The sequence below is a fragment of the Anabrus simplex genome, chromosome 7 (genome assembly GCF_040414725.1).
Source record: "Anabrus simplex isolate iqAnaSimp1 chromosome 7, ASM4041472v1, whole genome shotgun sequence".
Classification (NCBI taxonomy): Eukaryota; Metazoa; Arthropoda; class Insecta; order Orthoptera; family Tettigoniidae; genus Anabrus; species Anabrus simplex.
The window spans coordinates 307,705,633-307,724,746 of record NC_090271.1 but is presented as its reverse complement, the minus strand read 5'-3'; the positions used below and the strand labels follow the sequence as shown (position 1 = coordinate 307,724,746).

At 40.8% G+C, this 19,114-nt stretch overlaps 1 protein-coding gene across 1 annotated transcript; it reads left to right on the top strand.

The window, feature by feature from the left end:
- The first annotated feature begins 7,573 nt into the window (after positions 1-7,573).
- LOC136877604 (ribosomal silencing factor RsfS-like protein, 312) lies at positions 7,574-17,593 on the top strand. Its single transcript, XM_067151768.2, has 3 exons — positions 7,574-8,176; positions 8,339-8,599; positions 17,347-17,593. Exons 1-3 carry the CDS (start codon positions 7,846-7,848, stop codon positions 17,526-17,528), a joined length of 774 nt encoding a protein of 257 aa, XP_067007869.2. The 5' UTR covers positions 7,574-7,845; the 3' UTR covers positions 17,529-17,593.
- The last annotated feature ends 1,521 nt before the right edge of the window (positions 17,594-19,114 follow it).

Genomic DNA, 19,114 nt, shown 5'->3' with positions numbered 1-19,114 from the left:
ACCTATTTCTCTTTGATTTTGACGTTCGCTGACATAGCCATATATATGTGTGTGTGTGTGCATTCTACTGACTAGTCACCGAGGACGAGCTTGGCAGTCACAGCGAGAAGACTTATGTGCCTCCCGCTGACTCATCTCTCCTCGCCAGGCGATCTGTACTTCCCCAGTACTAGTCAGGCAGCTGCACTTTTTGGTACACTTTTGAAAGAGCTTTGTTTGAGCTGCAGCACTTCTCAGTGCTCGCTTTCGCTATCTCCGGAATATAAACTAAATAATTATCTTTCAGGAGTTTTATTTCAGGAGGACCAGGATGACTACGGCGTATAAGAACAGGGAAGGATGCCAGGACATATGGCTGGCACCCGGAGCCATTCTCAGTCGAGGCCGCTATGGGCGATTGCCACCACCGCCGGAAGACAGCACGGAACGGTAGACAGCATCACCACTGACGGAGCCGGAGGAGGAGGCGCCACAGATTGAGGTGGAGACGGAGCCGTATATGGACGGGTGCGACCCCCCTAACGGCTTTTTCTTCTTCGAGGTCTAAACGGAGCCGGAGCACGAGACGCTGTTCGTCTACTACATGCCGGGGCGCCCTGTGCATTCTGAACGGTGCCTAGTCCTGGACAGTGTGCGGCGCCCTCTCCAGGGAGGCAAGAGGCTCCTGATGACCATGTCCGTGGAGAGCTTCCTACCAGGATGCCTCATCATCAGGTATCACGACCAGGAGCGGATGCGTGACATGGAGAACGAGCTCCCTACTATGTTTCAGTTCGTCCGACTACCAGGGAGGGATGGCATACTAGGAACGAACGCAGGCGCCCTCAGGAAGAGGGCCGAAGCGGAGACCAGCTCAGCTGCCACCCAGACGGCCAGGAAGGACCAATGGACAAGGAATAAGGCGGTTAAAACCGACTTAGTCCTCCCGTCCGCGCCGGAGAGCAGCGACGCTACTACGGAGGTAGACCATGCCGCCCCTTGGTGCCGCAACCGTGCAATCCAGGCCGAGCGGTTCGGCACTGCCAGGTGGACGCAGACCGATGTCCCGAGCACCCCAGCGTTGAAGTGGACGAAGTGGACCCAGACCAAGTCCTACCAGCAAGGGCCTTCACCCGGGCGCAATCCAGGAAAGCTCTCCAGACGGCGGACGGAGGCTACTATCCAGGCCCGGCCTGCCAGCGTGGCTGTCGAGGTGCAGACATCGATTTTCACCCCACAGGACAGGGAACGCAGTCGGTTGTTAAATCCGACCGATGCCACCGTCACCAGCCAGGATGAGGGACACGCCGTCTCTACAGCGGAATCAACATTAACCCCAGGGTCACCAGGCCGGAAGGAGGGCCACCAGGGCGAGGCCTTTTCCCCTACCGAGAAGGTACCCCCACCCTCGGGAAGAAGACGCCGCCCCGGGACCAGGAGAAAGAAGACGACGCCAGCCCGCCAAGAGAGGGCCGCCCAGCCGCAATCCCGGACTGCTCCCAGGAGAGCAGCCGACCGAGTAGCCACTCAGGAGAGGACCTCAACAGGAAGTGGCAATCAGGTGAGACCGATACGTCCCCCTCGACAGCTCTTGCAGTGTTTCCGCTGCCTGAGGTGGGGCCACCGGCATTAGAGTTGTGGGCTCTTAGTGATGCGCAACATTTGTGGGGGGATCACCACTTCACGGCCTGCGCAGGACTTAAAGAGGCGCCGGTGTGCGCCAACTGCGCGGGGGGCCACCTGGCCTCTCATCGCAGTTGCCCTGTGTACCGTGCCATGGCGCGGGCAGAGAGGAAGGTGGCCCGGCGTCAGGACCCACCCCCATCCAGGAGGACCCCGTCGAGGCGGGCTTGGCCTCATTCTCCGGGATCGGAGACTGGGTACGGTGGACCCCAAGGAGGCGGCGCTGTGCGGCGGGTCCTAGTGGTTTTTGACGCATGGCTCCGCAACTAACAGGGCCCGCACTAGCCACAGCAGTGCCCAGAAGGACTGATTCCCTGAAGAACTGGACTGGCGAGGAATAGGCTTCCGGACCTCTCCAGAACCACATCCTTGCATGTGCTATTTACACAATGTCGGGTTGTACATGTAGGTATCTTTCTATTTCCGCCTATGTGGTTTTTCCTGACCCTTATTACCCGATTACACTGCAATTGATACCTACCACCACATCTGGGCTGGTAACATGATGAGCATGGAGACAGGCAGATACTCCTGTAGCATCACTTCCCACTCTTCCCTGCCATTTATTTTATCTTTGGAAATTAATAGCATGTCAAAGGCAATATAGAGTGAGTCGATTGCCACGCGGAGGGAGATGCCTTCGCCCCTCACCCCCCCCCCCCCGATATAAAAATGACTTGTAGCCTGGTGTTCATTATTATCGCCACCGAGGGGAGGGGCGTAGGTTTTAGAAGCTTTAACTAATATCTTGAATTATTTAAAAGAGTCGCAGAGACACATGCCCATTTGAATCTATTATTAATATAATGCGAAAAATGCTTATCAGTGCTGTCGTAGCGGACGATCGCATCGCTGATTGTTGCACAGGAAGTACGTTCCTTATGAGGTTGAACTTTCTGGGACTGTAGATATCTCGGATATGGAGGTAAAATACTTGGTATTATACCTGGATTTAAAATATTTGTGTTCTTCTTAAAGTCCGTATTGTGAAAACGAATCGATCAATTATATCAGTCACTACTGATCTGCATTTAGGGCAGTCGTCCAGGTGGCAGATTCTCTGTCTCTTATTTCCCTAGCCTTTTCTTAAATGATTGCAAAGAAATTGGAATTTTATTGAACATCTCCCTTGGTAAATTATTCCAGGCCTTAACTCCCCTTCCTACAGTTTGTCCTCTTGAATTCCAGTTTTCTCCTCATATTGTGATCTTACTTACTTTTAAAGACACCACTCAAACTTATTCGTCTACTAATGTCATTCCACGCCATCTCTCCGCTGACAGCTCGGAAAAATACCACTTAGTCGAGCAGCTCCTCTCCTTTCTGCCAAGTCTTCCCAGTCCAAACTTTGCAACATTTTTGTAACGCTACTCTTTTGTCGGAAATTACATAGAACAAATCGAGCTGCTTTTGTTTGATTTTTTTCCATTTTTGGGTCACGTAATCCTGGTGAGGGTCCTATATACTGGAACTGAGCCATCTAATGTACTCAGCTATGACTGAAACCATACGCTAGTTGGGGGTCTTACCGGAGACTTACAGTATATGCCTTCTCCTTTACATCCTTACTTCTTCTTCTTTCTTTTCTTACATCTTTCCTACATCCCCTAAATACTATCATAACCGTGTGCGGAGAACTGTAGCCTTTATTAACAGGTCTCTTAATCTTTGTTGGCAATTCAATATTATTGGCTTATTTAATCAAGTTATTTAGTTTATTTTCCGGACTGAACCGCGTAGTTGTTTTCTGTACATTACACATGATTGCTGCCTGGGAGACTGATTACTTCGGATCGAGTAGAGGCATTTCAGCCGCCTTGACAAGGAATACTGCAATGTATTCAAAACTTCTGCAAACTGTACGTAATGTACAGGCAACAACAACACGGTTCATCCCGGAAAATAAACTAAATCATTCTACACACCGTGCAAGCCTCACCAATTATTTTATTTAATTATACTTTAACTGTTCGTTTAATACTTTTTAGAGACATTGTCTCTTTTAATGTATTATAGGCGATGATAAAACCTGTTTGTATTGTACGCGCATTTTTTAGTGATAGACTTTTCTACTGGGTTGAGGAGTAAGGAGGGAGCACTGCCGGTTCCGGTAATACTGTCAACTGGATGGAAATTAAATCTGAATTGAATCGATAATATGATCGATCGATATGAATCTTCTAAACCTTTATTATCTTACGCCAACAACTGTGTCACACACACAATATATAACACGATATAACATTTCTCGATGCGAAACTTATTCCTAGCATGAATTCTATAGTTTGGCTTTGCTGTGTAAACCGTTGCATACGCTATAATGCAAGGCCTGGAAATAGAGCCCGTAAAACGCTATAGAAGTGGTCACACTGCAGTTCATTGGCAGGCCGCTAGGATCGCTACCTTGCCCCCTGTTTACCAGGTTCGCGCCTTTAAACGTGTGTATTGAGTTGGTTATGAATGTGTGTATTCTTGTGATAATAAGCACTCGCAGGTTCAATCATGGTTTATTGCTGTGTTCGTTATTGTCATTCACGACAAATTAAAGGTAGTGGAATTTCATTTCACAAGTTTCCAGTGAATAGTGCTTTGAAAGAACGGTAAGTTGGTAAGTTATTCCATTCCCTAACTCCCCTTCCTATAAATGAATATTTGAAAATCGAGGGTGTGCAGTAAACACTTCAGAGAAGAAGACTTTAGTATAAGTACATCTAAAAAGACACTCCTGCCTAATAAAGTCGCTTCAGTTTTTACAGAGTTCCCCAAACACAAACAAGTCACTTTAAAATGTAGGAAAGCTCCTAAGAAAAGACAGCTTGAAAAAACGGACAGTGAAAATGAGTATATAAGAAATAAGAGAAAATGTGTGGAACAATCGGATTCTCCTGTGCCTGATAATACTGGAGAATCTGACCTGATAAATGTAGGCACCACAACAGTAGGTACACAGTTCAATCAATCAATCAATCAATCAATCAATCAATCAATCAATCAATCAATCAATACTGATCTGCATTTAGGGCAGTCGCCCAGGTGGCAGATTCCCTATCTGTTGCTTTCCTAGCCTTTTTCTAAATGATTTCAAAGAAATTGGGAATTTATTGAACGCCTCCCTTGGTAAGTTATTCCAATCCCTAACTCCCCTTCCTATAAATGAATATTTGCCCCTGTTTGTCCTCTTGAATTCCAACTTTATCTTCACCTATAGCGAAGCTTTTCTCCCGGCCTAAAATCAACAGAACCAAAATACATTACCAGGAAATTAAGGAAGGAGATCAGAAGAAATAGAAAGCACGTGACAATTATTAAGAAGTTGCGCGTAAAAATTCGTGGCTTGGAAGCAGAACTTAGTAAGGTAAAGAAGGATCCCGGAAATCTTGCAAGTCGAGTTTCTAAAATTCAGAAGGAAGCTGAGGGAGGTAATATGAAAGCAAACTTTTTTAGAACAACTTCAGAGCTTTGGAAAAAAGAAATGTAGGTAAATACCAGGAGACTACAGTTAAAATTTGTGTGCTATTATCTTCAAGGTCGCCAACTGGTTATCGGCTTCTCAGAACACTCGATATTTTGCATCTTCCTCATCCAAGAACGTTGAAATCGTATGTTGGATACTCAAAAGGGGAAACGGGCATAACTTCGCTAACTAAAGCCAGATTACTGGCAGAAAAACTGTCGTTAGTGAACGATAACGAAAAGGTTGGTTCCCTTATAATAGATGATATGTCCATAAAGCCGAAACTTATGTATGACAGGAAATTAGATATGTTTATTGGACTGAATGACATTGACACTCTTGGAATGGAAGATAGGTTGGCCAATAAACTACTCTGCATTTTGTTCAAGGGACTCTCTACATATCACAGAATACCGGTGTCTTTCTATTTCACTTCATCTGTTACGGGCTCTAAACTTGTAAAATTAACCTTGGGTGCGTTAAATGCTGTTGAAGAGTGTGGTTTCAGAGTGATCAGAATTGTGACCGACAATTCTCAGGTAAATGTTTCGATGTTCGAAACATTATGTGGAGGAAGCATTACGCATGAGATACGACATCCAGCTGATAAAACTAGGCCTCTGTTCCTAAGTTTCGATCCCAGTCACGTCATAAAAAACGTGCGATCCCAACATTTGTCACGAGACTTTTTTTTGTAAACAATGCTATCGTGACCGGCGATCATTAGAGAGGTCTTTTCAAACTCCAGAAATCTTCACTTATGAAGCCGGTGAGGAAACTAACCAGAAAAGTAGTTTACCTTACAAATTTGGAGAAAATAAATGTGGCAAGAGCCAAAATTGTATTTTCCCCTGAAACAATCGCTGGTTTGAAGAGTATGGAGGTGGTTTGTCCCGCGAGCATTAAAGACAGGAACAGTTTAAAAGAAACAATTTCTTCCATGGAGCATTTTATGAAGTGGTTCGATGCCCATGATGTCTGCAACACCTCGTATGGGACATATTCCAGGAGTGAGAACAAACTGGCATTTTTCAGCATTGAAGATGAACGCCTCAGTTGGTTAATAAATGATTTCCTCTCATATATCAAGAACATTCAATTGCATCCAGAGAAAGAGAAACGATTCACGAGGGGAACGTACCAGGCGTTGGTCTTGACTACCCAATCCACTGTGGCCTGCGTAAAATATCTCATAAGTATGAATTTTCATTATGTCTTGACGAGGAATCTAACAAGCGATGATATCGAGCTTTTCTTTAGCCACCTACGACGCAAAGCGGGATACAATGACACAATGGACGCAAGGTCATGCCTTAACGCAATCGAAACAACGCTCCATACAGGAATTATTGCGGCATCAAAACATGGCAATGTTGAGCTAAGGGATGAAAATAAGATCCGCAATGTACGAACCAGTTTACTAAATCCAAGAATGTGCCAGATGGATGAAGGATATAGAAGGAATGAAGGTCGCGATGATGTGCAAATTCCGCAGCTTCCTGAACACGTAATGTCCATCATTACAAAACTCTTGCAAGGTAAATTACATCAGATCTGTGTGAACAATAGTTTTTTATTTAAGTGTTCGTTAGTACATAAATATGACTAATTTGTTTCAGATTCAACAGTTACAATACCTTGTATTTCTCTAGCTATGGTAGCAGGATACTTAGTGCGTGTGGCAGAAGAACAAACAGACTGTGAAGGCTGTTTAGAACATATCACTTCTCCAGCTAGTGAAAGTCCAACATTGTGTCTTATTCGCTTTCAAGATCGAGGAGCCCTCAGATACCCGAAATCATCGTTTGTGGCTCTTCTGCAGCGCATGACGGAATTTGTTACTTCTTCTGTGCAGTATTTACCACGACGACAGTTACTAACAATGTGTACGTTTTTTTCTGAAAGCCAGGTTCATCAGTGGAATTAAGTGTAGAGAGTGTAAAGACGACAAACTACCTCTTTTTCTACTCCAAAAATTTCTGAGACCTCTATTAGACAACATTGCTTCGAGCCACTCAAGTAGAAGTGAGAAAGTTTTGAAACTCGATAAGTAGCCCCTGAGTAGGAAATTTTTGAAACTGTAGACACCTATATACAGCATTCAGCTCTCTTTATTTAGGATATAATATACTTATAGACATTCACGGCCATGCGAACACAAGGGGTAACATCGCGATCCTAGTGGCATTTCAAGGCCTTGTATTATAGCGTAGGCAACGGTGTAAACAACAACAGTACCAGTACGTAATGTGTACGCCAGATGTCGCGCAACAATCATAAGCGATTCTTAGTTTGTGTTTCAGAGGTTGCCAATACGAATCTCGAAGATAACCGAAGTCAACCGATTCAGCACTAGGGTGTAACTCTATCTCTAAAAAGCGCGCAGATAAATATATGTTACTGTCTCATTTTAGAACCACGCCAGAGAGCTCGAACAGTTAAAAAATCTGGTGCTTTCATGAGTTATAAGCTTACCTTTTAGCAAATACAGTATTTGCTTTTAGCTCGATTAGAAGATTTCCACGCCGTGCTGTTGGTGACCCTGGCATTGAGAGTTGCGAGCGGAGTCGTGCAATCTTCAGTGAACAACAAAAACAATCTTCAGTGTGTTTTGAATAGCATATTTTTATTTGTCACAGTTTTCTTAAATATTTATAATAGGAGCTCAACTTAATTTTTGACGAGCGGAAGTCAATGTTAGTGTGTGATTCTGTGACATTGTTGTCAAAATGTGTCTCTGTAGAAGTATCTTTCATTTCCAAATATCTATATTTAAATCCAGTGGGATCTTTGCTTACATGGGTTGTAACTTAACCTCAAAAATTAGACATGTCAGTTTGATAAGAAATTACTGCGATAAAGAGACTAATTTTCCACCGGTACATAGAAGGGCGAAGGGCTTAGAGAGTAAATCGGATGTGGTAACAGGATGGAGAAAGTACGAAATATTCAAGGATGAAAATGCCCCTCTCATTTTGGATATCGAGGAAGAAAGGTTGAAGTCGAATGAATATGTTCAGGATTCTCAAGAAGATGAATTTGTTGGAATTAGTCTGGAAAGTATGTGCGTCTTAAAATAAATAGTAGATAGTTGAATGTAATATTACTGTATCATATATATTTTAAATTGTCCACTACGACCAGATGCATAATCGAACTGGTTGAGAAACAAAAGGTTATTGAAGTTCATATTATTAAAAAAAATCTTGCGACTCTTTTCAGGAGGAATCAGTGGTGTTTTTGACATTGGAGAACTCGTGGAATTGCTGAAAAGAGAAAATGCTCAAGATGTATTTGTAGCAAGTTTACCTTCTAATTTGAATTATGTAGACTTTATTATTGTTGTTACTGGAAAATCACAGCGACATATGAAAGCTATGGCAGAGTTTATCCGTAAAGCTTTTAAAAGAAAAATGCACGCTGGTGATCAAATTCCAAAGATTGAAGGTGAAAATTCGAAAGATTGGATAGCAATGGACTTAGGTAAGCTTGCAGTTCTCCCTTCTAAGTAGATAAATAAACATAATTATTTGATAATCTGCTGAGGTTGCAAGTTGCAGTAATATCTTGGAATTGTGGGGTATAGTGCGCATTGGTATCACCCAAATATCACTATAAAATTTGTCACAAATGGAACATAATAATTGCTTTTACACATATCAAGTGAAAAATCCCTGGCAAATTAAGAAATATTTGATTTTTGGAGAATATTGTATATACGTACTTTACCACTTTACAAGTACATTTGGTGTTGCGCTCACAGTGGCACACGTATGTCTTTTGTCTTACACTTTCAACGATTTCGTGTGTGATATCTGTGTTCACTGAAGTTCTTTGCTTTCGTTTCATTGCTTCACTTGTCAAACATCATCATTTCATGAATTGTATCGCGATATGCAATATTTAATAGGCGACAAAATGGTATGGCCAATGTACATAAGAAAAAATCAGTGCTTTACAATGGCGAAAAATGAAAGTATCCTCCTATTCAATACATCATAGGCTATATTCCGTCATTAGACGGAGTAAACAAGTTCAGACATGTTTCGGCTTGTTTGAGCCATCTTCAGTGAAAAAATTAGGGGGGTTGGAATAATTTACATAATATGAGTTGAAAAAATGCTAAAAAACATAATGAAAGCGCAAATGAAAAAACAAACAAAAGAGAGCCTAGACGGAAACAAAATAGCACAAATATACAATATTTACATCAATATGCAGAGCAAAAAACAACTTATTGCGACAAAATTCAGTGAAACAGGTGTTAATTTGAAATAATAATTGATACTAAAAACTGCGTTAACCTAAGAAACAAGGGAATGAGAAAACAAATGATGCAGATGGAAATGAATAATAGTAGCACATGGTGAGGTTGTGGACCTCATAGTTTACAAATTATTAGTTTATAAAAACGACAAAACAGTTTGAAATCGCTGTCAAAATCCTAGTGGAAACCCATCACATCAAAATGGTCAGGAGGAGAGCGGGAGCAAACATTTTGAGAGAAACCAAGCCTGAATTAACCTGCAGGCGAAAAGCCTGTGATAAGGAGAAAAAACACCTTAAATTTAAGGCTTCAGAAATAGCAGCATTCTTAATATCTTCTCAATCTAGCGGTCCCTTTCTTCATTATTGTTTCATAATGTTGGCTGGTGTTTTGCCTTATTATAGAGGGGTCGGAAGGGCTGCATATAAAAATATGAGAAGCTGTGTTAGGTAGAAGACAGATGCATAGTAAATTGTAGTAATCTAGTGGAAACCGTCAATGAAGTTCTAATGGTGTGCAGTAGGTGGTTGTCCTCTCTAGTGGCCTGGCTTTCTCAAAGTAACGGTCTCGTTCGCGTGATCGAACCAACAATAGACTCGGCCGTTTTTCCAGGCTCTCTAGACTGGGCTCGCCATCTCATCATTAATTAAATAGCTCCTTAATTAAAGGTAATCACGTAGGCTGGGTGGACCTTGAACCAGCCTTTATATCGAGGTAAAAATGCCCGATCTGGCCGGGAATCGAACACGGGCCCTCCGTGTGAGAGGCAGGCAAGTTAGACCGCGGGACCGGCTTCAAACATTAATTACCGGTACGTGATTTAAAAATCTTGATACTTTATATTCAGATTTACCTGGGAAACTTTGCCAGTTTTCTGTGAAAACTTCTTTCAATTCAACTTGGATCAGCCAAACTCTTCGAAAAATCTATTACCACCAAGCCAAACAACAATCGACCACAAGTAGTTTTTAATTCTCTAATGTAATAAAATAAAACACTTTAGATACAAAAGCGCCCAACATGATGGCGAAATCCCTTCTTTTCTTAATCTTCCATTGTAATTTTATCACTGGTGTACTGTTCGTAGTCAGTTTCTGGAAATCTTGTACTGCGTAAATTAGGCCTACATCGACATTTACAGGTTATGTTGAACTCGAGAATATGGTTTTGAATGCAAGTATAGAATCTCAAAACTTCGCAAATGCAAGATATTCAATTCTGTCTGTCACTAATCACAATCAAATTGGAAAGAGAAAAAACTAATGTGAAAACTCAAGAAATTACAGTTATTCGTGACCTTGAGCTCAGCTGGAAAGCACGTTCGCTGCACAAGTCAGTATGACTGGGAAATGATACAAACTTTTTAAACGAAACGTGCCCAAATAAAATGACTGCGGTTTTTATGATATTTTAACACAAACTTTCCATTAGAACCAAAACAGTAAAAGGCAATCCCAAGACCTCACATGGCTTTACGTATGTAAGGTGCAACATTTGTTCTGTTCTCTATAATATAATCGTATACGATAAACTAGGTTTGTGTTAAAGAGCAGTTTCTATTCCTACCTGAAAGCCCAGTGACTATAGAGTGCCCTGAGGGAAGTGCCGAAAACCTGTTCGGCGATGCAGTCAAAAAACGTAAAAATATAAACATCTGACCCTGGACGTAATGTAGACGTTTTACAAGTACTGTACGAACATTTGACGAAACTCGTTCCGTCTTCAAGTAGACCTGTCGAAATGCGCTCTGTCTCCTTCCAATTGCGTGGCCTCTCTCTGCTTTACGATTTCTGAGGATTCTCTAAACAATACCACCCGAATGCGATGCTAAGATGGTCCCTTATGCAAGTTCACCGCCAATCGTCTTTTTCAGTACAGTACTTGCTCTAATTATCGCAATGCCGGGGCAGTAACGCCAAGATCTAAAAGTGTGCCGTAGAAGTCCTTTCGTGAGATACAGTTTCTTGAAAAACGCTTTATCGAGGATTTAGCGTTGATGGGACTGAAATTTCTGGACGGTTGATCCGGAAAATCGTTTCTTCGAGGAACAGATAATGCAGGATTTTTACAACGTGATTTAATTGGGATGCTCGCGGGACCACATAATTTGAACGTATAATCCGGGGAAACGTACTTTCCGGGAACGGATAATTGAGGTTCCACTGTATTTTGATTTATATGTATTCATATTGGACTGTAATTGTAATGCGAATGCCTAAGCGTGGACGATCTATATACACTGAGTGACCAAAAGTCATGGGAAGGGGTGTCCCATTAGAAAATGCGCTGTGTATGACCCCTGAGCATTGTGGATAGCTGCGGCGTAGCTGAGCAGTCCATCACAGACACCAGTGTCGTGAAGGTGGCAACACGTAGCGAGTAAACTAACTTTGAACGTGGGATGATCATTGGCGCACGGCGCATGGGTCATAGCATTGCGGAGATCACACGTGAATTCGGGTTTCCAAGGTCAACAGTGTTGAGGGTGCATCTTCAATATCGCAGAGAGAATGTTACCACCTGCATAAACCACCACATGTGAAGATGACAGGTGTCACCTCCGCAGAACCATACTGGGTTCTCAACAGGCTACTGTGAGTCAGATCACCGCCCAGTTGAATGTTGGGAGCCAGGAACCCATTTCTACCAGGACTGTAAAGAGGCCTACCCACTGCATAGGCTTCACCAGCCGATGACCAACGCATGTCCCTTTCCTGACACCTCGACACAGAGCTCAACGGCGTTCATGGGCCCGCGAACATCGGCATTGGGCCATGGAACAGTGGTGGCGAGTGGTACGGTCCAATGAATCCTGGTTCCAGTTGTATCAAGGTGATGGGCGCGTGACAGTGTGGCATATGCCCCAGGAAGCTATGGATCCTGCGTGTCAACAAGGTTGTATCCAGGCAGGAGGTGACTCAGTTACGGTCTGGGCGGCGTGCTCATGGTCACAATTAGGCCCCATTGCCTAGCTGCAGGGAGTGCTGACAGGTGCAATGTGGACATTCTATCAGACCATCTGCATCCCTTTCTGTCCCTAGAGTACCCTGATGGAGATGCCATGTTTCAACAGGACAATGAGCCCTGTCACTGCCCTGTGGTGGCACGTGAGTGGTTGGAGAAGAAGTTTTTAGAGGTTCCACCTAGTGAAGGTGGGGTCCGGGGGACATTGCAGAAATTGAAATTTGTCCGTAGCATGATCGGCAAAACACGGAGGGACAGAGTCCGTAATGAGGAAATCCGCAAGCAGGCTCAAGTTGTAAGACTGCGGGACAAAATAACAGTGCAGCGACTGAGATGGTATGGACATATGTGACGCATGGGTGATAACAGATTACCAAAAGAAAAAAAAAAAATGTACGATCTAAAACTTGAAGACAAAAGACCAAGAGGGTGACCAAGACTCAGGTACAAGGACATGGTGAAGATTGACATTCAACAGAGAGGACATACTTTGGAAAGCATTGAAGAAGAAGAAGAAGAGAAGTTCAGGAACCGCAACTGGTGGTGAAGCCTCGTTTGCCGACCCATCGCTTAAGATGGAACGACGTGGGATATGTATGTATGTAACTTTATTTAGCAGTACTAGTTTCGGTGTTTCTTTAGCGCCATCATCAGCTGCATGAAAGTAATGAAAAACTGGCAATTAATATAAAATATATCAACGTTTTACTACAACCAACTCCTATAGACCTTATGATTAAAATATATACATAGATAAAATACAAAGTTATTGTCTCATATTTCTAAAGTTCACAAACTTGTGTGCGTTCAAAGTCATTCATCTTGGGTACTGAGTTCGATCTTGTTGTTTACTGAGTCTTACTTAAATTATTCCTTATTTATTTTTTAACACCTTGTGTGAAGTTCAATAGCACTGACTTTCAAGGTCGAATACACTGACTGAATTAAAAATGTATACATTCAAATCTGTTGGTGTTAAAACTCTAAATTGTTCAGTTCGAACCTATATTACATTAATAAAACTAATTACACCAAAAACTTCATCGTGCTAATATTTATTTATAATTTTTATGTACTAAAATGTGCCATCCTCTAAAACTTGATTCCTGTAGCAGGATGTTTACTATACTTGGCTGTACTATTGAGTGTAACCTGATAAGGTGGATACATACAAATGTGTCCCGAAGATGTTAACATGGACTACGTTTCTCAGTTCAATATCAGAACCTGTAAATGATGAAAACCCAAAATTAATGAAGGGAGGAGAGACATAAACCCTATCCATTTTTAAGCTATTTGAGGGACTCATGTCAAACGACCTAACGCGGCGGCTGTAGCACAATGAGTGGTGGCTTGTTTGAGTCAAGTGCTTGAAGCAGAGATGCGTTGAGGAGGAGTAGTAGGGGTAAACAGGGAGAATCGCTTATGGAGCGATAGTGAAGGTGGGGTCCGGGGGACGTTGCAGACGAAAAGAATAATATGAAAAACTATAACAAATAGCACGAAGAATACTAATATTTCTTGGAAATCTTATATTTGTAAACAATGTTATCAGGAAATCGAATAGAATTCTAGGTTTATCAGAAATTTCATTTAGATTTAAATTAGCATTAAAATACTGGTCTAAATGTATGAAGCACGCCTCCGTAACATCAAGCAATGGCCCCTTGTTTAGCGTCTTGATAATCTCAAGATCTTGCTCTATGTCCGTGAACTTGTGTTTAAGATTGTGGACATGCTGGCCTACGGCTGAGAATCTACTATATTTCACAGCATTAAGATGTTCAGTATCAAACCCTGAAACTACACCCTATTTGCCTGACATACCCGCAGTCACAGTTATTGCATCGAAACTTATACACTCCTGACTTGGAGTAGGGATTACTCCTATTAATTGCTGTTGTTTTATGTAAAACTTCTGCTCTTCTGTTATCCGTTCTGAATGAGATCTTAATGTTCCGCTTCATTTGTAACCTTATAAACATCTTTATTGAATGTAAATATCGAAAAAGCTTTTTGTTTTGGTTTATCTTTCATCAAAGTGGTGCGAGGGCGATACTTAAACTTGTTAATTATATGTTCTATAAAGTTCTCTTTAAAGCCACTTAGCCTTGGCCATTAACCGGATGATCTTCAGTACTCTGTTCAAATTGCACTTAGACATAGGTACCCTGAAGTAACGATCCACCAGGCTATTGTAAGACACATATTTATGGGATTGTGGGTGCATCGAATCTTGCCTTATTGTGACGGCTATCTGTGTAGGATTCCTATAAATACTGAATGAAAATGAGTGAAGTTACGACCATGGATTAACCCTCCAGATACCCTCATCTTAATTCAGTCAAGCATTTATGGGATGCTGTCGATGCTGGTGTATGCTCCGTGAACCCCGCACCAACTACACAAGACCAATTGTGAGTAGCAGCGCAAGATGCATGGGTTCATCCATCCAGAACGATTGCAATACCTTGTAGAGTCAATGCCTCGCCTATTGCTGCCGTTTTGAGGGCTCACGGAGGAGCAACTCATTATTAACATCACATTCAGTGTCTTCCCATGACTTTTGGCTACTCAGTCATTCAATGATTCAATTATTTTTTAGTGACAGAAAAATAGTGTGACACCATATTTAAAAATTATATAAAGTGAAGCAGATGTTGTAAAAAGTAGAGAGATATAAAAAGGAAAGAATGTTGGTTGATTTAAAATTTTAACGAATTGTAATTGAAAAGGTTGTGGAGAGTTGGTGTAAAAATATTGTATGTGATACAGAAGAATAAATATAGAAATGCAGCATATACATTAAATTTGAAGAATGAGTTGTATTTGATATCAATGATTTATGTATATTATCTATCACTTAGATTAAATATATTGGAGTGTTATCATACTTAACATTGCTGTGATATTTTCCTTTGCAAGATAAGAAAATAATGCAAAGATTGTAATTGAGTAATATAGGCTGCTTGGAAGAAACTTATAGTAACCTAAAAGTACCATCATAAATTTTAAGATTAATGAGGAAAATGGGCAAGACTTGGAGAAGAGGAGCATGAGTTTGTTATCCAGGTTGTTTGGATAATGAAAGCAGTTTCATTGTCATTGTGCTTATGGTGGATTGTCGGGTCAGCGTCAAAGGTATTCACGAGGCGGTGCTTGGAAGTGATTGACCAGTGACCTTTCAAGGTCATAACAGGGAAAGGAATACTTAGACCATTTTTTTTTTTTCCCCCATACTTATAGTGAAACCTCATTAGTGCATTCCTCATTAACATGTTTTCTCTCCTGTTATGTTGTAAATTCAAAATCCCGATTCTCATCGTATTAAATCTATATCAAAATACCTCACATATTGCATCACAAATTTGTGGGTAGCAGTGCAAGATGTGTGGGTTCAGATCCCTCCAGAATGATTACAACCCTGAAAATATAATTTGTCATCCCTTGTGAAAGAAAAATGATTTTCAACTCAGGCAAGACCTGTCACCACAGTTGCGTGATTACAGGCAAAGACCAAGAATTCCTGAACTTTACAGGATAAGTTGCACCTTTGGGAAGCAAGCTGATAGCCTTAAGAATGTTCAATTTTGCTTGCAGGTTTAGCCTTAAGAATGTTCAATTTTGCTTGCAGGTTACCAGCAAGATTGCTGAATAACACAGTGAGCCTGTTTGTGCTTGTATTTCACATTCCATTCAGAAGTTAGAAATTTATTTTTTGTTGAGTGGTACAGTCAAGGGTAGCAAATATTTTTCCCTTGATAGCCTATATCTGGATTAGGAACATAATCGTGTGAAGTTGGCTATCATGGTGCATATTTGTCATGTTATAGCCTAGTTATGGATACGAAAAGAGTCGTGAAATTTCTTACTGATGAAGACAAAATTAAAACTGTCAGAAAGTGGACTGGCATCCGCATCTTTAAGTGCACAGAAGTGGCGCGAATGTTGAAACTCGCATCTTCAAGTTTCGACTCGATCACTCGAGTTGGTCGAATTCAAAATGGCGGCCAAAGTCATTCCTTGTAGTCGCATATGGTCGAGTGTAACCTCCAATACCGTATTCATTGTCGTAGAGTGTGACCAGAAAATAATGTTTAATAATCCACTGGTCCGGAATGAAAGGCTTCTACTAACATTGTTTTAGAAAGATTGTGGTCTGCAATAATACTTTATATTTTTATGGGCCTCCCCGTGCAATTTTTTCATATTTGATGTCCAATATTTTTTACTCCTTTCAGTGCACTGTTATTTTATAAGCATCTGTGGAAAAAATCATATTTGTTCTCTCGTGTTTTTCACACCTTGAATACTTTCCTCTCATCTTTAGAAATGGTAGATACAGTTTTCTCCGTAGGCCTACCCAGGGATGCACAACGTAAAATGCCCTCATGTCAGAATAAATCTTATCTGGTGTTTCCAGATCCCTGTTGGATGGTTTTTATTTGTATTTTCAGTACATTTTCTCGCTTAACACTTTCTTTTTCCTTGTCCCCTGTAGAAACATCTTAACGAGGTTTTACTGTATATAAATTAATAAAGGAAAAGAGAGGAACTTGTGTACAGTATTTCAGAGGATGAGAGTCCTGTTCATGGAGCATTGGTATGCGGTTTATTTATGATATTAAATTGTTTATTGATGTGGAATTTAAGCATACACAAAGTGATCTTACAACATTGCAACAACTTATGATGGGAGTTATATGTATACTGGTGATTTAAAGTCTAGACTTTTGACAGCACATGACACATTCCTAGGGATATAGGTTCTTTAGGATTAAATTTTTTAAAATTTTCTTTTAATAATGTAGATATTAGCTCAAGTAGGAGCACAAGTATTAAAAAAAACATTAAGCAAAGCAAGCAAGCTTGTAGTTTTTCATGACCATTAATATCGTGATCATAGCCAGTTTGATAGGTGGATGTGACTGTTCATTTCAATAATCCCATATGCCTCTCAGCTGTCACCCCCTCATTTTTTTCATTCCTTTTGTTTTAGGTAATATTGCTGTCCATATTTTCTCCAAGCAGTCAAGAAATTTGTATGATTTGGAATCTTTGTGGTCTGTGGGATCACAGTATGATCTACTCAGTAATAAGCCGGAAGATCCCTTAGTAGAACTTTTGGAGCGCCATTCTATATATCTTGGTGATTTACGCCCTGCTGAGACCCTTGGTTGATGGCTATTAGCAATGTTAACAGATTTTGTTGTATTGCAATAAAATTTACTTTTGTTGTTGTTGCATTTCTTGAATATTTTTTCAGTGTGTACCCCAGGTTCAAAACTACCCGTAATTTAAGAAATCATTCCTTTTGTCATAGAACTTGACAGCAGGACTTCATACTCTGGAAAGTTGTGTTTTAGTTGCTTAGTATTTTGTAAGTAGCCTGCTCTATGTGAGTAGTTGTTGAGGGGCCATCTTGACAGATCTTAAGTCTTGATATTGGAATCATGGGATAAGATGAAAGCCAAATAAATGTAGTAAAAGGGAAGAGACAAAAACATAGAGATGAATTCATGTGGTAAAAAAAAAAAAAAAAAAAAAAAAAAAAAAAAAAAAAAAAAAAAAAAACTAGGAACACATGCCACGTGGTAAAAAAAAAAATTGGAACACATGCCACAAAAGGAGAAAATGGAACCCACAGTTCACTGTAAGTAATGGAAAGGAACAAAAAAGTGCAAATCAAGTCATAGATAGAAGGATAGGAACATTGAAAAGGAGTACATAATCATATGAACATGACAGTTTGGTGTGGGTAGAGGGAGAAACGGAAAAGGACAAGTGCAGTCTTATCTTCACACACTGCAGTCTTCAGTGCCTCAGTGAGTGATGTGCCCGCCCTCCTGATGAAACTGGGGGCTGAGAAGAAATGGATGTGGAAGGGCTGGAATTGATGAGGAAATAACCTACTTGAAGAATGCAGTGAATGAAGATGTGGATTTTGTCATATCGTTTTGTGTTTTTCTTCTATTTCTCCCTCTTCCTACACGACATGTCGTATTTATCCTATTAGGAGTTCTCTTTCACGTTTGTAACTTTCTATGTATGACTTGATTTGTACTAATATTTGTCCGTGTAAGTTATGCAAAAGAACAAACATGTAAACTATAAAAAGATGATGACAAACTCCACTCTTCACATATTGCCATCCTCATAGATGAGCATGGATGCTGGTTGTCCTGTAGTTGGGGAGCAGAAACTAGTTCGTCTGAGACTGAGAAGAATTAGATCTGGAAGGACCTCAAGATTTCCTGTCCTAGGAGTCTGTTGCTCATGACAGTTGTTACCAAAAATTTGAAAACATGAGGCGACTCGCTCACTATTAAAAGACAGTAGAGAAGTCTAATTTGTAATTAAAGATTTTTACAAAATGCCCAGGAATTAAAAACTTTAAACTCAAGATTTGATTTCATCATCTTTGTTATTAATATGGCCTTTGAATAAGAAATTTATTAAAAATCAGATAGAATCATGTAGAATGACCCATTTTTAAGTAACACTACACAAAATCAGTGAACAAAATTTGCTTTGTTCATAAGGAAAACTGATGTTAATAGAATTACCTCTAATTAAATGAAATTCATGAGAAGAATGGCAGGATATTCTCAGTGGGAACATGAAAAAAAGTGAAATGGTATTCAAGGAACTAAAAATTGAATTGAGTTCCGACGTGGGTCTACATTCGAACCTGTGTATGAATGTATAACTTTCATAATTTCATTGTAAACTTCTATTTTCATACTGAACTAGCATAAATTGCCGGG

What these genes read in the sequence shown, in the direction of transcription:
- LOC136877604 (XM_067151768.2), top strand. Translation starts at nt 7,846, where the DNA reads ATGTGTCTCTGTAGAAGTATCTTTCATTTCCAAATATCTATATTTAAA. An exon ending in TGTTGGAATTAGTCTGGAAA is followed by an intron (nt 8,177 to 8,338) that starts GTATGTGCGTCT and finishes GACTCTTTTCAG; the next exon opens with GAGGAATCAGTGGTGTTTTT. An exon ending in TTGGATAGCAATGGACTTAG is followed by an intron (nt 8,600 to 17,346) that starts GTAAGCTTGCAG and finishes CTTTTGTTTTAG; the next exon opens with GTAATATTGCTGTCCATATT.